Source organism: Chrysochloris asiatica, unplaced genomic scaffold, assembly GCF_000296735.1.
Source record: "Chrysochloris asiatica unplaced genomic scaffold, ChrAsi1.0 scaffold00147, whole genome shotgun sequence".
Classification (NCBI taxonomy): domain Eukaryota; kingdom Metazoa; phylum Chordata; class Mammalia; order Afrosoricida; family Chrysochloridae; genus Chrysochloris; species Chrysochloris asiatica.
The window spans coordinates 6,586,492-6,599,921 of record NW_006408665.1 but is presented as its reverse complement, the minus strand read 5'-3'; the positions used below and the strand labels follow the sequence as shown (position 1 = coordinate 6,599,921).

The 13,430-nt window shown below is 36.4% G+C and overlaps 1 protein-coding gene across 1 annotated transcript in view; it reads right to left on the bottom strand.

The window, feature by feature from the left end:
• Window positions 1–252: 252 nt before the first annotated feature.
• ADAMTS19 (ADAM metallopeptidase with thrombospondin type 1 motif, 19) overlaps window positions 253–13,430 on the bottom strand; it is a 394,617-nt gene continuing 381,439 nt past the window's right edge. Inside the window, exons 22-23 of the mRNA XM_006870690.1 lie at window positions 4,347–4,524; window positions 253–1,429 (exon numbers count right to left, since the gene is read on the bottom strand). Of these exons, the coding sequence (XP_006870752.1) occupies window positions 1,278–1,429; window positions 4,347–4,524 (330 nt within the window). The 3' untranslated portion in view covers window positions 253–1,277. The remainder of the gene's footprint in view (window positions 1,430–4,346; window positions 4,525–13,430) is intronic.

Here is a 13,430-nt window from a genome sequence, read left to right as displayed (position 1 = left end):
TGGACCCCCGACACCTTTAAAAGACAGCCTAAAGTTTATGGCTGCAACACACTGAACATGGCTGATCTTTTCTAAAAGATAATCCAAAACAAAAGCAGATTGTGCTGATGTACATAAACCATGTAGGAATTTCAGAGCCCAAGAACAATTGTCTCCCAATAGTAAGTTTCATGTATTTTATTGAAAAATCTAAGAAATCATGTGACTCATGTAAAATATTTTCTCACAAGAAAAATTTTAAGCTGAATTTTTAACATTTCACAGAATTGTAAAACCTTCTTAATTTTAAAAAGGAATAAACACAGTGAAATTACTACAGTTTCATGTTTTTTGTCTTGCTGTGTTCTAAGGAAAAAAAGGCTGCAAAATATTTATTAAACATTCTCTTAATCATTTGTGAGGCTAAATACTATACTCTTTCAAAACCCTGCAAAAAGATACAAGGAAATGGATGGATCAATGTCTTTTGTTAAAAAAAACATCATTTTTTAAAGCTAAAATCTAATGACAATATGTTAAAATAATACATATTTTTGTAAGATGTTACCATTTCTAAATGGTTTCTCTACACTATATCAACAGTGCAATGGTGATTCAGTGTAAATCTTTACAGTGTTTCATTGTTACAATACTTGTGTTCAAGTACATGTTCATGAACATGATCAGACTCTATTTTGACTTTTCTTTTCCATTATTAAAATAAGGACATAGTTACAGTATAATTTTTCCTATTGATGTTTCTATATATGAACCAAATTCACAATACACTTTTCTGGTAAACTTTTCAACAGTATGAGGTTACTTATATTCCACAGATTACAGAAAATGGGCTAGTTCTGCATCAGGACACACACACACACACAAATATTCTCTCCATATATTACTAAACTATTAATCTAAATTAGTATACATTCTGGGTAACTCAATAGTATTTGCAAGGAGAGAATAGCACCTTAGAGATAGCACTAACTTGAAAAAAAGAAATATTTTGGAAGTCTAATAATCTTGCGGGGTTTTTTCTTTTCTGTTTTCAACTTATTCCAATAAATTGGTCCAATTTATTCAAATGAAATTCTTTATGAATTCATGTAGGGTAAATCAAGATGTTGCGTGACCAAAACAAACAACATATTGATGTTTGGCACCTGGCAAAAATAAATTAATTTGATTAAATTATATGCAATCTGATAACATTTGGTCTGAAAAAAACATGCTTATATGTGAGCTTATAAATAATGTAACTGCAAAGAGCTGTAAGCCAGTCATTCTGCCTGGGGTCAACTCTTCTGCTGCAGCTTCTGGGCATAGAAGTCCCTGCATGTCTCACAGCAGCGCTGATACCACCGCATGTCCTGACATAGGTTCTTCTCACGTATCACCCGGCAGTACACAGGCCACTGATCTCCCAGACACTTGAATGTCAGAGCAGCTGTTAAAAACAAACAAACAGTGAATTTAATATATGTCGATATCCTAGTTGCCATTGTTTTTGTTGTTTGGTAAGTGGTATCAAGTTGGTTCCAACCCATAGCGACCCTACATAGGGCTTCTGAGGAGTAGCTGGTGAGCTTGAACCGCTGACCTTGTGGTTCAAACTAACTTTGCGTTCAGTGCATTAACCAGGACTCCTAGTTAACATTACAGAGAACATATTGCAATAATATGCATGGGTGCATGAAAGGGATATTGTATATTTGCTTTGACTCATTCTCATCATTTCCTAGAACTTAAAAGATAAATTCAGCCCTTGTGATTTAGTAGAGGAGATACAGAAGCACACATATACTACATCCGATGAGAAAAAAAGTAAAGTTAATGAATAATGTTCTTACTTAATAGTTTTTTTAGGCTTATTAAAGCTCTACCACCACTAACCCACCACTCGTCTGTCATTTGTCCTACTGTGGTAGCTTGTGAGTTGCTGTGATTCTGGAAGTTATGCCACTGATATTTTAAATACCAGCGGGTCAACTATGGTGGAGAGGTTTCAGATGAGCTTTCAGATGAAGACAGACTAGGAAGAAGGAATGATGAACTACTTCTGAATATTAAGTCACTGAAAACCTTATGAATAGCACAAAAACATTGTCAGATATGGTGGTGGTGTTCCATGGAGTCAGTTCCGACACATAGTGACCCTGTACAGGGTTTCAAACAATGTATTACATTAGGCAAATCTGCTGCACAAGACCTTTATAAAGTGCTGAAGAGCAGAGATGTCAGCTTGAGGACTAAGGTGTGCCTGACCCAAGCCATGGTATTTTCAATAACCTCATATGTATGCAAAAGATGGACAGTGAATAAGGAAGATCGTAGAAGAACTGATGCTTTTGAATTATGGTGTTGGAGGAGAATATTGAATATTGAATGTACCCTGGGTTGCCAAAAGAACCTGTGTTGGAAGCAGTGCAGCCAGAGTGCTCCCTGGAGGCCAGGATGGCCAAAGTTCATCTCTCATACTATGTACTATTATCAGGAGGGACCAGTCTCTGGAGAAGGGTATCATGTTTGGTAAGGTAGAGGGTCAGAGAAAAAAAGGAAGACCACCAGCAAGATGGATTGACAAAGTGGTGGCATCAATGGGCTCAAGCGTGGCAACAATAGTGAGGTTGGCCCAGGGTTGGGCAGTGTTTCATTCTGTTGTACATAAGGTCACTATGAGTCTGTACCGACTCGATGGCACTTAACAACAACAAACACCATCAGTTACCGTCAAATTAAGTTTATCACATGGCTCCCCCATGTGTATTGCAGTAGAACTGTGTTCCACAGGATTTTCAGTGTCTGATTTTCTGGAAGTAGATTTCAAACATTTCTTATGAGGTACCTCTGGGTGGACTGAAATCTCCAACCATTCACTTAGGAGCTGAGCATATTAACAGTTTGCACCACAAAGGAATCCTAATTAAAGACAGATTTCTCAAGTTCAATGAGTGGTAACATAAATGATTTTTAAGATTTAATTGTATGGCTTCTGTTGATTAAGTTTCTTTTGGATTTCAATACAAAAGATAGAAGTAAAAAAACTAACGTGTTCAATATAACCATATTAATGGAAATACAAATAAGTAAGGACTGTTATAGACAAAACTTACAAAGAAATTACAAAAGTTGTTTTTAAGCACTGTGGAATTGGTTCTGACTCATAGCAACCTTAGATTTTCCAACCATTGTACTTCTGTGTTTTAGTATAAACCTCCAAAGAATTTTAAAAAAATAGAAATGAATTTTAATGAAATTTTCTTTTTAATAAATTATTTTGCCACATGATACATCCAGAAGGACTCTGAGCAATTGTAAGAAAAAAGGATTACTATGTCATTTTAGAATACATTAATTTGGTGCATCTGCTCGAGGCCTGCTTAACTATTAGTCTTAATTGGTCTTTTCTACTTGAGCCGATTATTCCTTAGAAATGATAGGCATTTGGCTCAAAAAATAAATAAATAAATAAATTGTATTTCCAAAAAGAATCAAACTTTTCCATTTGATTGAATTTTATTCCTGGAAAGACACTAATGAGAATTAAACTCCTTGAATTTTGGCAAAATGTTGTTTAAGTGTCCTGGAACTGGTTCTGATTCACAGTGACCCAGTGTGGTATGGCTTAGCTAAGGCCTGGCTCTGAGTAAAGACCATCAGGAATCAGAGCAACTATTCGTTAGATCTTTTTCCTGACCTGATCATTTCCAATAAGCTATAAGTCACCTTGGAATCCTGGTATGGTGCTGTGGGTTAATGTGCTGGATTGCAACGTCGTTTCGAATCGCAAGGTGGGTGATTCAAGCTCACCAGCTGCTCCTTGGAAACCCTATACAGGTTTACTATCGGTAAGAACCAACTCGATGGCACTTAACAACAACAACAAGGCACCCTAGTATGGCACTATAGGATAAGCACTGCATTGCTAACCAAAATGTTGCCAGTTCAAATCTACCAACTGCTAGTAGGAACCTCTATACAGAGTTGCTGTGGTACAGAACCGACTTCATGGCACTTAAAAGAGTAAGGCACTAAGTGGTTAAGCACTCAGCTGCTAAACAAAAGGTGAGTTGTTTAAACCCAGCCAGCAGCTCTGTACAAGAAAGATGTGGCAGTCTGCCCCATAAAGATTTATAGCCTAGAAACCTTGTGAAGCAGTTCCACTCTGTCCTGTAGGACTGCTAGGAATTAGCATCAACTCAACAGCAACAACTTTGGTTTGGTATATTTAAATAAAGGCAATTTAGTGAGCATCAAACTAATTGGTGTATGTTTATAACTCACAAGCATTCAAATGGGCAGACAGGAGAAGTCAAAAGCATTTCTATGCTTCTGAAAATGACACCTGCATTTGGTGTACTTACCCAGCCTGGGTGATGTGATTGTATTTACATTAATCTTCTCATTGCAGGGCTGGAGATGACACGGCCTGTATGCTGCAGGCTTTTCGGAAGAAAAGCACTCATTGCCATGTCTTCCTGTGATCTTATGCATGCACTGGATAACCCGGGACTGCATTCCCTTACCACAGGTAATGGAGCACTAGGAGAGATCAAAGTTTAGTTAAAATTCCTTCTTACCCTTCCCTTCTTCTAGACTGTGAGCTATACCTTTCCTTATAATTTAAAAAATTAAACATGAGTCACAGCATTTGAAGTTGATGTAAAACATGGGTTGGAAACATTGGAATTTCCATTTTTCCCATTGACATCCGTAGTTTGTATTGATCCAGATAGTCAAATGCCTTTGCTTAGACAATAAAATACAAATAAGCATATTTCAAGTATTCTCTGCTTTCAGCCAAGATCCATCTGGCAATAGTAATGACAGTCCTTGTTTCACATCCCCTTTGGAATTCAGCTTAGATTTCAGGCAGCTCCACATCAATGTGCTAATGCAACCATTTATGAATTATCTTCAGCGCAATTTTACTTGTGTGTGATATTAATGATAATTTCCTCATCTGCTTGGTCATCTTCCTTTGTCACGGGCTCAAATATGGATCTCTTCCTGTCATTTGGCCAGGCAGCTGTCTTCCAAATTTCTTAGTATAAATTATGCTTGAGTTTCTGGAAATGATACATTATTTACTAGCTATACTATTTTCCATATGGTAAAGATTCAGCCAAACTTGACTAAAGAGATTTATTAATTACATCAGTAAAACTATTTAAAAAATGATCTTTGTGTATAAGGTTCTAGTTGAAAATTAGTAAATACATTTGATTGTTTCCTTCTGGATATGCAGACATGAAATTCTCACTACACACCCCTTCCCTTACCCTAATATTTTACTAATTCTGTCTTAATGTTGCATTCTCTTTAGTGTCAATTCTTCCTTCTTCATCATGGCCTCATTTCTTATTTACATTCACATAAGAAACATTCTACATATGCCCTTATCACCTCAGATCTGTTATACTATAATAGTATAAAATTGTTGGCTTTGTCTTTAGCCCCTAGTCTTCCATTCAAAATTGCTTTATATGCATAGTCTAATTATTAAAACCATTAGTTATTGAACTCTTCCCTGCTAACAGAGTCCTAGTGTGGTGCTGTGGGTTAATGTACTAGATTGCACAGTCAGTATGAACCACAAGAGTTGCTATGGGTCGGAACCGACTCAATGGCACTTAACAACAACATCAACTTCTGCTGACAAGATCATGTACAATATCCTGTCTTCTCAGGCTGTCATTTATCTACTTCTTCAGTTTATTTCCACCACTCCCCTTTAGGAATCATTCACTCTATTATAAACTAGCTAATCACGTCCACACGATTCCTAGTCTCATCTCCACAGCTGTACTCAGTATTAAGCATTCAGCTGCTATTGGGTTCGTTTGTTCTCGTGGAAACCCTGGAGTAGAACTGTGTTCCACAGTGCTTTCAGTGACTGTGATCTTTTATTTTTTAGAGAATTTTGTTGCTGTTGTGGTTGAGAATATGGACAACAAATACATACATCAATTCAACAGTTTATTCTGTACTGTTTAGGTGATATTGATTGTATTCTTCAGATAGTGTGACTATTCTAACCTTAATATACTGAGTTGTTCCTCCCTCATTAACATAAACTCACTGTCCCATCAAGATCCTATTTAATCTTTCAAGTTGCTGTTGTCAGTTTGAACTCACCTGGATCTTGGTGTCACACTGTTAGATAACCACTAGACTGCTAATCACAAAGTTGGCATTTCAAACCCACCAGCACTCCTTGGAAACCCTATACAGGGTTATTATGAGTCAGAACCAACTTGACAACACTTAAAACAACAGATAGTTCTTGAAAGGACATAATGCTCAATGCAGATATTTTTTACTGGTTAAGCTAAACTACTGTTTAGTTCCAGACTTCAGGCAAAAATTTTGGTCTTGCCTGTCATCTTTTAGGCATCCTTTCTTCAGAGATGCCTCAAGATGGATTACTCCTGTTCAAACCACCTTGCTTCTTTCAAAATGCAAACTTAAGTCTACCTCTTCCATGAAGCTTTCCACAATGTCCTCATTTACCTATGTATATTTATGGAACATTGACTGTTTAAAGTCATGTAACAATTGTTGTTAAGTGCCATCAAGCCAGTTCTGATTCATAGCAACATTGTATAGGGTTTCTAAGGAGTGGCTGGAGGATTGAACAGCTGATCTTTCGGTTAGCAGCCCAGTGCTTATCCTACAGCGACACACCAGGAGTAAGATAGATAGATATGTATATAGATAGATTTGCATATATAGATATATTTGTTGTGGTTGTTAAGTGCCATCGAGTCAATTCCGACCCATAGCAACCCTCTGTAGAGTTTCCAAGGAGCAGCTGGTGAACTTGAACCACCGACCTTGCAGTTCAAATGGCTTTGCAGTCTGGTATATTAACTCACAGTGCTACACCAGGACTCCATATAGTTTTTTATATATAGCTATACCTTGGAATCACTTTAATTTTTTTTTTTTTCAATTACGGACCTTAATGCCAAGATTTTCTAAGTTCACAAACTGATATGGGATTTAGGAATCTTCATTTAAAAACAACAACAACAACAACAACAACAACAAAGCCCTAAGAAATACTTCTGTGCCACAAAGTTAGAAACTATTGATCAAAATGAACTCTATATTTAATATTTAATTAGTATTATTTGCTATCTTTGAATAAGATATTTTAATGCATATAGTATATCTTCTTAACTAAATGTTATTATTAAGTGCCACCAAGTAAATTCCAACACATAACGATCCTGTATAGGATATTCAAGGGTGACTATTGGGTTTGAACTGCTAACCTTGTGGTTAACAGTCCAGTATTTATCCTACAGTGTCATCCAGCTAAATGGTAAATTTCTTAAAATTAGTCCAATTAATAAGTTCTGTAAGAAAATTCACATTTCATATGGAAAATAGCTTGCTGACAGAATAATGGAATTATTTTGTATGTGTAAATCATTGATATGAACGTACTTTACAGACACCTAATCTTTCTCCTTCTTATTTATAAATATTTTGCAAACTTCTCCTTTTGTATCTGATAAATTCTCAGAGTTTTTCAGATATTAGATTGTAGAACAACACTGGAGTGTTATAATTTTTACTTTTCACAGGATCTGAATCTGTATGTATACATATATGGCTTTAAACCATAAATATTACCTAAATAAGTTCACTTTAATATCTGTGATGCAAAATTACATAATATTTTAAGTTTTTTTATAATTTAAAACTATTATGAGAGACCTAACTTTTTGACATAATATTTCTTCCTTAAAAGCTTAAATTTTGATGTTACGCTACAAAAAGGATGCAATTATATAAAGCCATCAGGCTGCTTAGAAGAGTATTTCCAGGAAAATTCAAAAGGATTCCTTTTTTAAAGTTTTAAAGGGGTAAAAATTATATGATACTGCCATTTTAGTATCTACTCCTAAAATTTCTGTAGATACTGGAAGTCAGCACATTAATTAAGATACAAAAATAGTATTAATAACTTTGTGGTGATTAATGTATTCTCATATAATCAAGAAGGTTATCTATCATAGCTCAAATAAGTCCAGAAATCAGAAGTGATGGCTGAAGTTGTCTACTTGGCAGGTCCATGAGTCTCAGAGATTTGGAGGTTTGACTATTATGATGTTTACAGCTGTTTCTCTTCATTGTGAGTTGTGCTCCATCAACAAATAGAGATCCTGAAGGCTTTACTCCATTCCTGTCATCACAGTCTTTTCTACTTTGAGGAGGCAGCTCTTCCCCAATTGTATTTTGAGTGTCTTCCAAACTGGGGAATTCATCTCCCAGCACAATATCTGATAATATTTTGGTACTCTTCATTATGTTTCAAAATCCATAAGGTTTTCAGTGATTGAATATTTAGAAGTAGTCCATGTCTCCTTCTTCATACTCCCTTTTAGTCTGGAAGCTCAGTTGAAACCTGTCCACCATGGTGACATGGGTGACCTTGTTGGTATTTAAAATACCAGTGGCATAGCTTCCAGAATCACAACACACAAGTCACCGCAGTACAACAAATTGGCAGACAAGTGGTAGATGATGTACTAGCAGTTGTTTAATGATGTAGTCATCCTTCATGATGAGATCCGATATGATATAACCATGTTCATGATGATATCTGCTATCAGCAGCCAATTTGTTGATAGGCAGGTTCCTTGTATGTATGGCCTGCAAACTATTTCTTTGGGAGTATGGACATTATGTTAAAACTCTATGGATTTTTGCTCTATCTGGATCTCCCATATTATGTATTGCATTAGGCAAATCTGCTGTACAAGACCTCTTTAAAGTGTTGAAGATCAAAGATGTCAGTTTGAGGACTAAGGTGAGCCGGACCCAAGCCATGGTGTTTTCTATAACCTCGTATGCATGTGAAAGTTGGACAGGGAATAAGAAAGACTGTAGAATAAATGAGACATTTGAGTTATGGTGTTTGAGGAGAATATTAAAAGTGTCATGGACTGCCAAAAGAACAAACCAATTTGTGTAGGAGGAAGTACAGCCAGAATGCTCCTTGGAAGCTAATATTGCCAGACTTTGTTTCTCATATTTCAGACATGTTGTCAGGAGGGGCCAGTCCTTGGAGAAAGATATCATATTTGGTAAGGGGAGAGTCGGAGAAAAAGAGGAAGATTCCCAATGGGATGGATTGGCATAGTGGCAGCAGCAGTGGGCTCAGACATGGCTATGATTGTAAGGTTGCTATGAGTTGGTAGACTTGATGACACCTAATAACAACAACATACTGAATTCAAGGAGCCTTGATAGTGTAGTGGATTACATGCTAGGCTGCTAAAGTCAAGATCAGTTCAAATCCATCAGCCACTCCATGGGAGAAAGATGAGGCTTTCTGCTCCCCCAGAGATTTACAGCCTTGAAAACCCTATGTAGGCTTGCTATGAATAATAACTGACTAGACAACACTTAGCAGGAGTAGCATACTGAATCCAGAGCTTGGATGACTAAGCACTAATTAATACTGGTGGTGGTGATGGTGGTGGTAGTGTGCTGTGGAGTTTGTTCTGACTCATAGCAACCCTGTACAGGGTTTCCAAGGCTATAAATCTTTATGGGAACAAATTGATATGAGACGATTGCTAATACTCCTGTTGATGATAAATCAGTCAGAAGTCACTTTTTTCCCCCCCATCCTGACAAATTGATCTCAAATACTCCTGTCTTACCATTAAATTTAATACTAATAAACTAGTGTTTACTTGTGTGGCACTTGAGGATAAGCACTAGATTGCAAGCCACAGGCCAGAAGTTCATGACTACCAGCTGCTTCTTGGAAATGCTGTAAAAGTTTATTCTGAGTTGAAATGATTCAGTGGCACTTAACAACAACAAATACACACACACGAGAATGGCTTTTTTGTGTTATTTGTTTTGTTTCAATGTATTCTGTTAAATGGTGTAAGGCAAACATTTTGCTCTAAGGGAAAATCACATGTGTGATATATCTTTAGATGTTGGTGCTAAGTGTTGTCCAATTGGTTCTGGATTACAGTGACCCTGTAGATGGTTTCTGAGGTCATAACTCTTTGTGGGAGGAAAAAGTCTCATCTTTTCCAGGAGTGGTTGGTGGGCTGGAACAGCCAACCTTGTGCTTCGCAGTTCAGTGCTTATACTACATCTTTAGGTAGATAATTTATTACACCAATCGAAACACTTATGGGGAAAAAATTCATTGATAATAATTTTCCAAGACTACAGTCATACACCAAGCTACAGGCAAAATTGCAGAGAATGGGTATTCTGGAACACTTAATTGTGCTCATGAAGAAACTGTACACAGACCAAGAAGCAGTTGTTCGAACAGAAAAAGGGGACACTGAATGGTTTAGAATCAGGAAAGGTATATACCAGGGTTGTATTCTGGCACCATACTTATTCAATTTGTATGCTGAGAAAATAATCTGAGAAGGTGGATTATATGACAAAAAACGTGGCATCAGGATTGAAGGAAGACTTATTAACAATCTACCATATGCAGTTGATACAACTTTTTTTTCTGAAAGTCAAGAAGACTCACAATACTTACTGATGAAGATAAAAGACCACAACCTTCAGTATGGGTGGCACCTCAATGTAAAGAAGACAAAAATCCTAAACCACTAGACCAATAAACATCCATATAAATGGAGAAAAGACTGAAGTTGCCAAAGACTTTAAATTTACTTGGATTCACTATCAACACTCATAGAAGCAAGTCAAGAAATCAAGCTATGCATTGCATTCGGCAAATCTGCTGCTCAAAACATCTTTAAAGTTTTGAAGAGGAAAGATGTCAGTTTGAGGACTAAGGTGTGCTTGACACAATCCATGGTATTTTCAGTAACCTCATATGCGTGTCAAAATTGAACAATGAATTAGGAAGGCAGTAGAAGTATCAATGCATTTGAATTATGGTGTTGGAGAAGAATATTCAAAGTTCCATGGACTGCTTAGAAGAACAAACCAATCTGTGTTGGAAGATGTATGACCAAATTGCTCTTTAGAAGCCAGGATGACCAGACTTTAACTCTTGTACTTCAAACATATTATCAGACAAGACCAGTCTGTGGAGAAGGACATCATGCTTGGTAAAGTGGAGTCAGTGAAAAAGAGGAAGGCTCCCCACCCCCAATGAGATGGATCAGCACAGTGGAAGCAGCAATGTGCTCAAGTATAGCAACAATTGTGAGGATATCACAGGACTGATTAGTAGTTCCTTCTATTTTGAATAGGTTACAATGAGTCAGAATTGACTCAACAGCACCTAACAAGAATAATAGCCATACATGGGAGCTCTGGTAGTATAGTGGGTTATTTTTTGGGCTGTTAACTACAAGGTCAACAGTCCCAATCAACCAGCAGCACAGTGATCCTATGCACAACAGGACGAAATACGGGCCGGTCCTGGCGTCATCCTCTCAATTGCTCTCATGTTTGAGCCCATTGTTGCTACAGTGTGTCAATCCATCTTATTGTGAATCTTTCTCTTTTTCGCTCGCCCACCAGTTTATCAAGTATTATGTTCTCCAGCAACTGATCCTTCTTGACAACATGCTCAACGTATAAGAGATTATGTTTTCTGTTCAGCTTTTTTACTTTATCATTTATTCTAGTTGCTTTAGCTTCGTTACTTTCAAGAGTAAGTTTTAGAGTCACTTCCGATATCCATTTTTGTCTTTTCTTTCTGTTTGTCTGTCTTTTTAATGATCTTTCACTTTCTTCTTGATGTTCTTGATCCTGCATCTCTTCTGGATTTTGGTCATTTGTGTCTAAAGAATTAAATCTGTTCTTGAGGTGATCAGTAAACTCAGGTGGGATATACTCAAGCTCATATTTTGTCTCTCATGGACTTGTTTTAATATTCTTCAACTTGAATCAAAACTTACATATGAGCAGCTGATTGTCTTTTTCACACCTTGCTTTAGCTGATGATATTGAGTCTCTCTACCATCAATCCACAGATCTATTCAATTTGATTCCTGTTTATCCCATCTGGTGAAATCCAAATGTATAGTCACTATTTATGTTGTTGAAAAGAGTATTTACAAAGAATAAATCATTGGAATTATAAGATTCTGCCATATGATCGATCACCAGCATCATTTCTATCACCAAAACCATATTTTCCAACTAGATCATTCTTTGTTTCCAACTTTTGTATTCCAATTACCTGTAATGTATCTTGATTGCATATTTAATTTCATACTGAAGAAATTGGTAGAGTTCTTCAATTTCACCATCACTGGTTTCAGAGATTGGTGAGTAAACTTGAATAATAGTGGTATTAACTGGTCTTCCTTTTAGGATATTATCCTATCACAGATAGCATTGTGCTTCAAGATAGATCTAAAAATGTTCTTTTTGATAATGAATGTGATACCATTCCTTTTCAATTTGACATTCCCAGCATAGTAAAACATATATTGTCTAGTTCAAAATGGCAATACCAGTCCATTTCTGTTCACTAATGTCTAGAATATCTGCCTTTATGCTTTCCATTTCATTTCTGACAACTTCCAGTTTTCCTAGATTCCTACTTTATACATTTCATGTTCTGATTATTAATGCATATTTGCAACTGTTTCTTTTTATTTAGAGTTGTGCCCCATTTGCAAAGGAAGGTCCTGAAAGCTTTACTTAATGCACATCATTTTGGTTAAATCTACTTTGAGGAGTCAATTCTTCTTCAGTTGTATTTTGAGTGCCTTCCAACCTGAGGGGCTCATGTCCAGCCACTGTATCAGTGTTCAGCTGCTATTCAGAAGGTTTTCAGTGGCTAACCCATCAGAAGTGGTCCATATCTTCTTTTTCCTCATCAGTCTTAGTCTGGAAGCTCCCCTGAAACTTGTCCACCATGAGAGACCCTACTAGCATTTAAAATACTAGTCACATAGCTTTTAGCTTTGCAGAAACATAAAAGCCACCACAGTATGATGAACTGACAGATGATTGGTGGTATAATTCTGGATAAACATATGGTTTCCTGGGTCACAGAACTACTGATAGATCTATATATTAGACAATGGACACAAATAAATGACATATTAAATGCCTATTCAAGCAATATCAAATATGTTGTTACATAGAATATCTTGCTTAATATTCTCATAACCCTAATAAGTGGAAAAAGTCAGGCTTTCAACATTTATTTTATTTATGTTCTCATTTTTTCATTCAAGAAATAAAAGACAAAAGTTTGTATTCTCAAGAAACTTGCATTCTAATGGGGCCACAAGCAGGCTTGCAGGGTATAACCTTTGTTTGTTTGAAAGGTTATATATATCTGATTACTTCCGTGTACATCAAAAACAAAACAAAATAATACTACTAATAAAAAGAAGGAATGGAAGCAAAAGCTGTTGAATGATGTTGCAGGAAGGGGATGTAATCATTGCAATGAAATGAAATATGACAGGATGAATGTTCTCCCATGTAAACTATCACTCAATTAA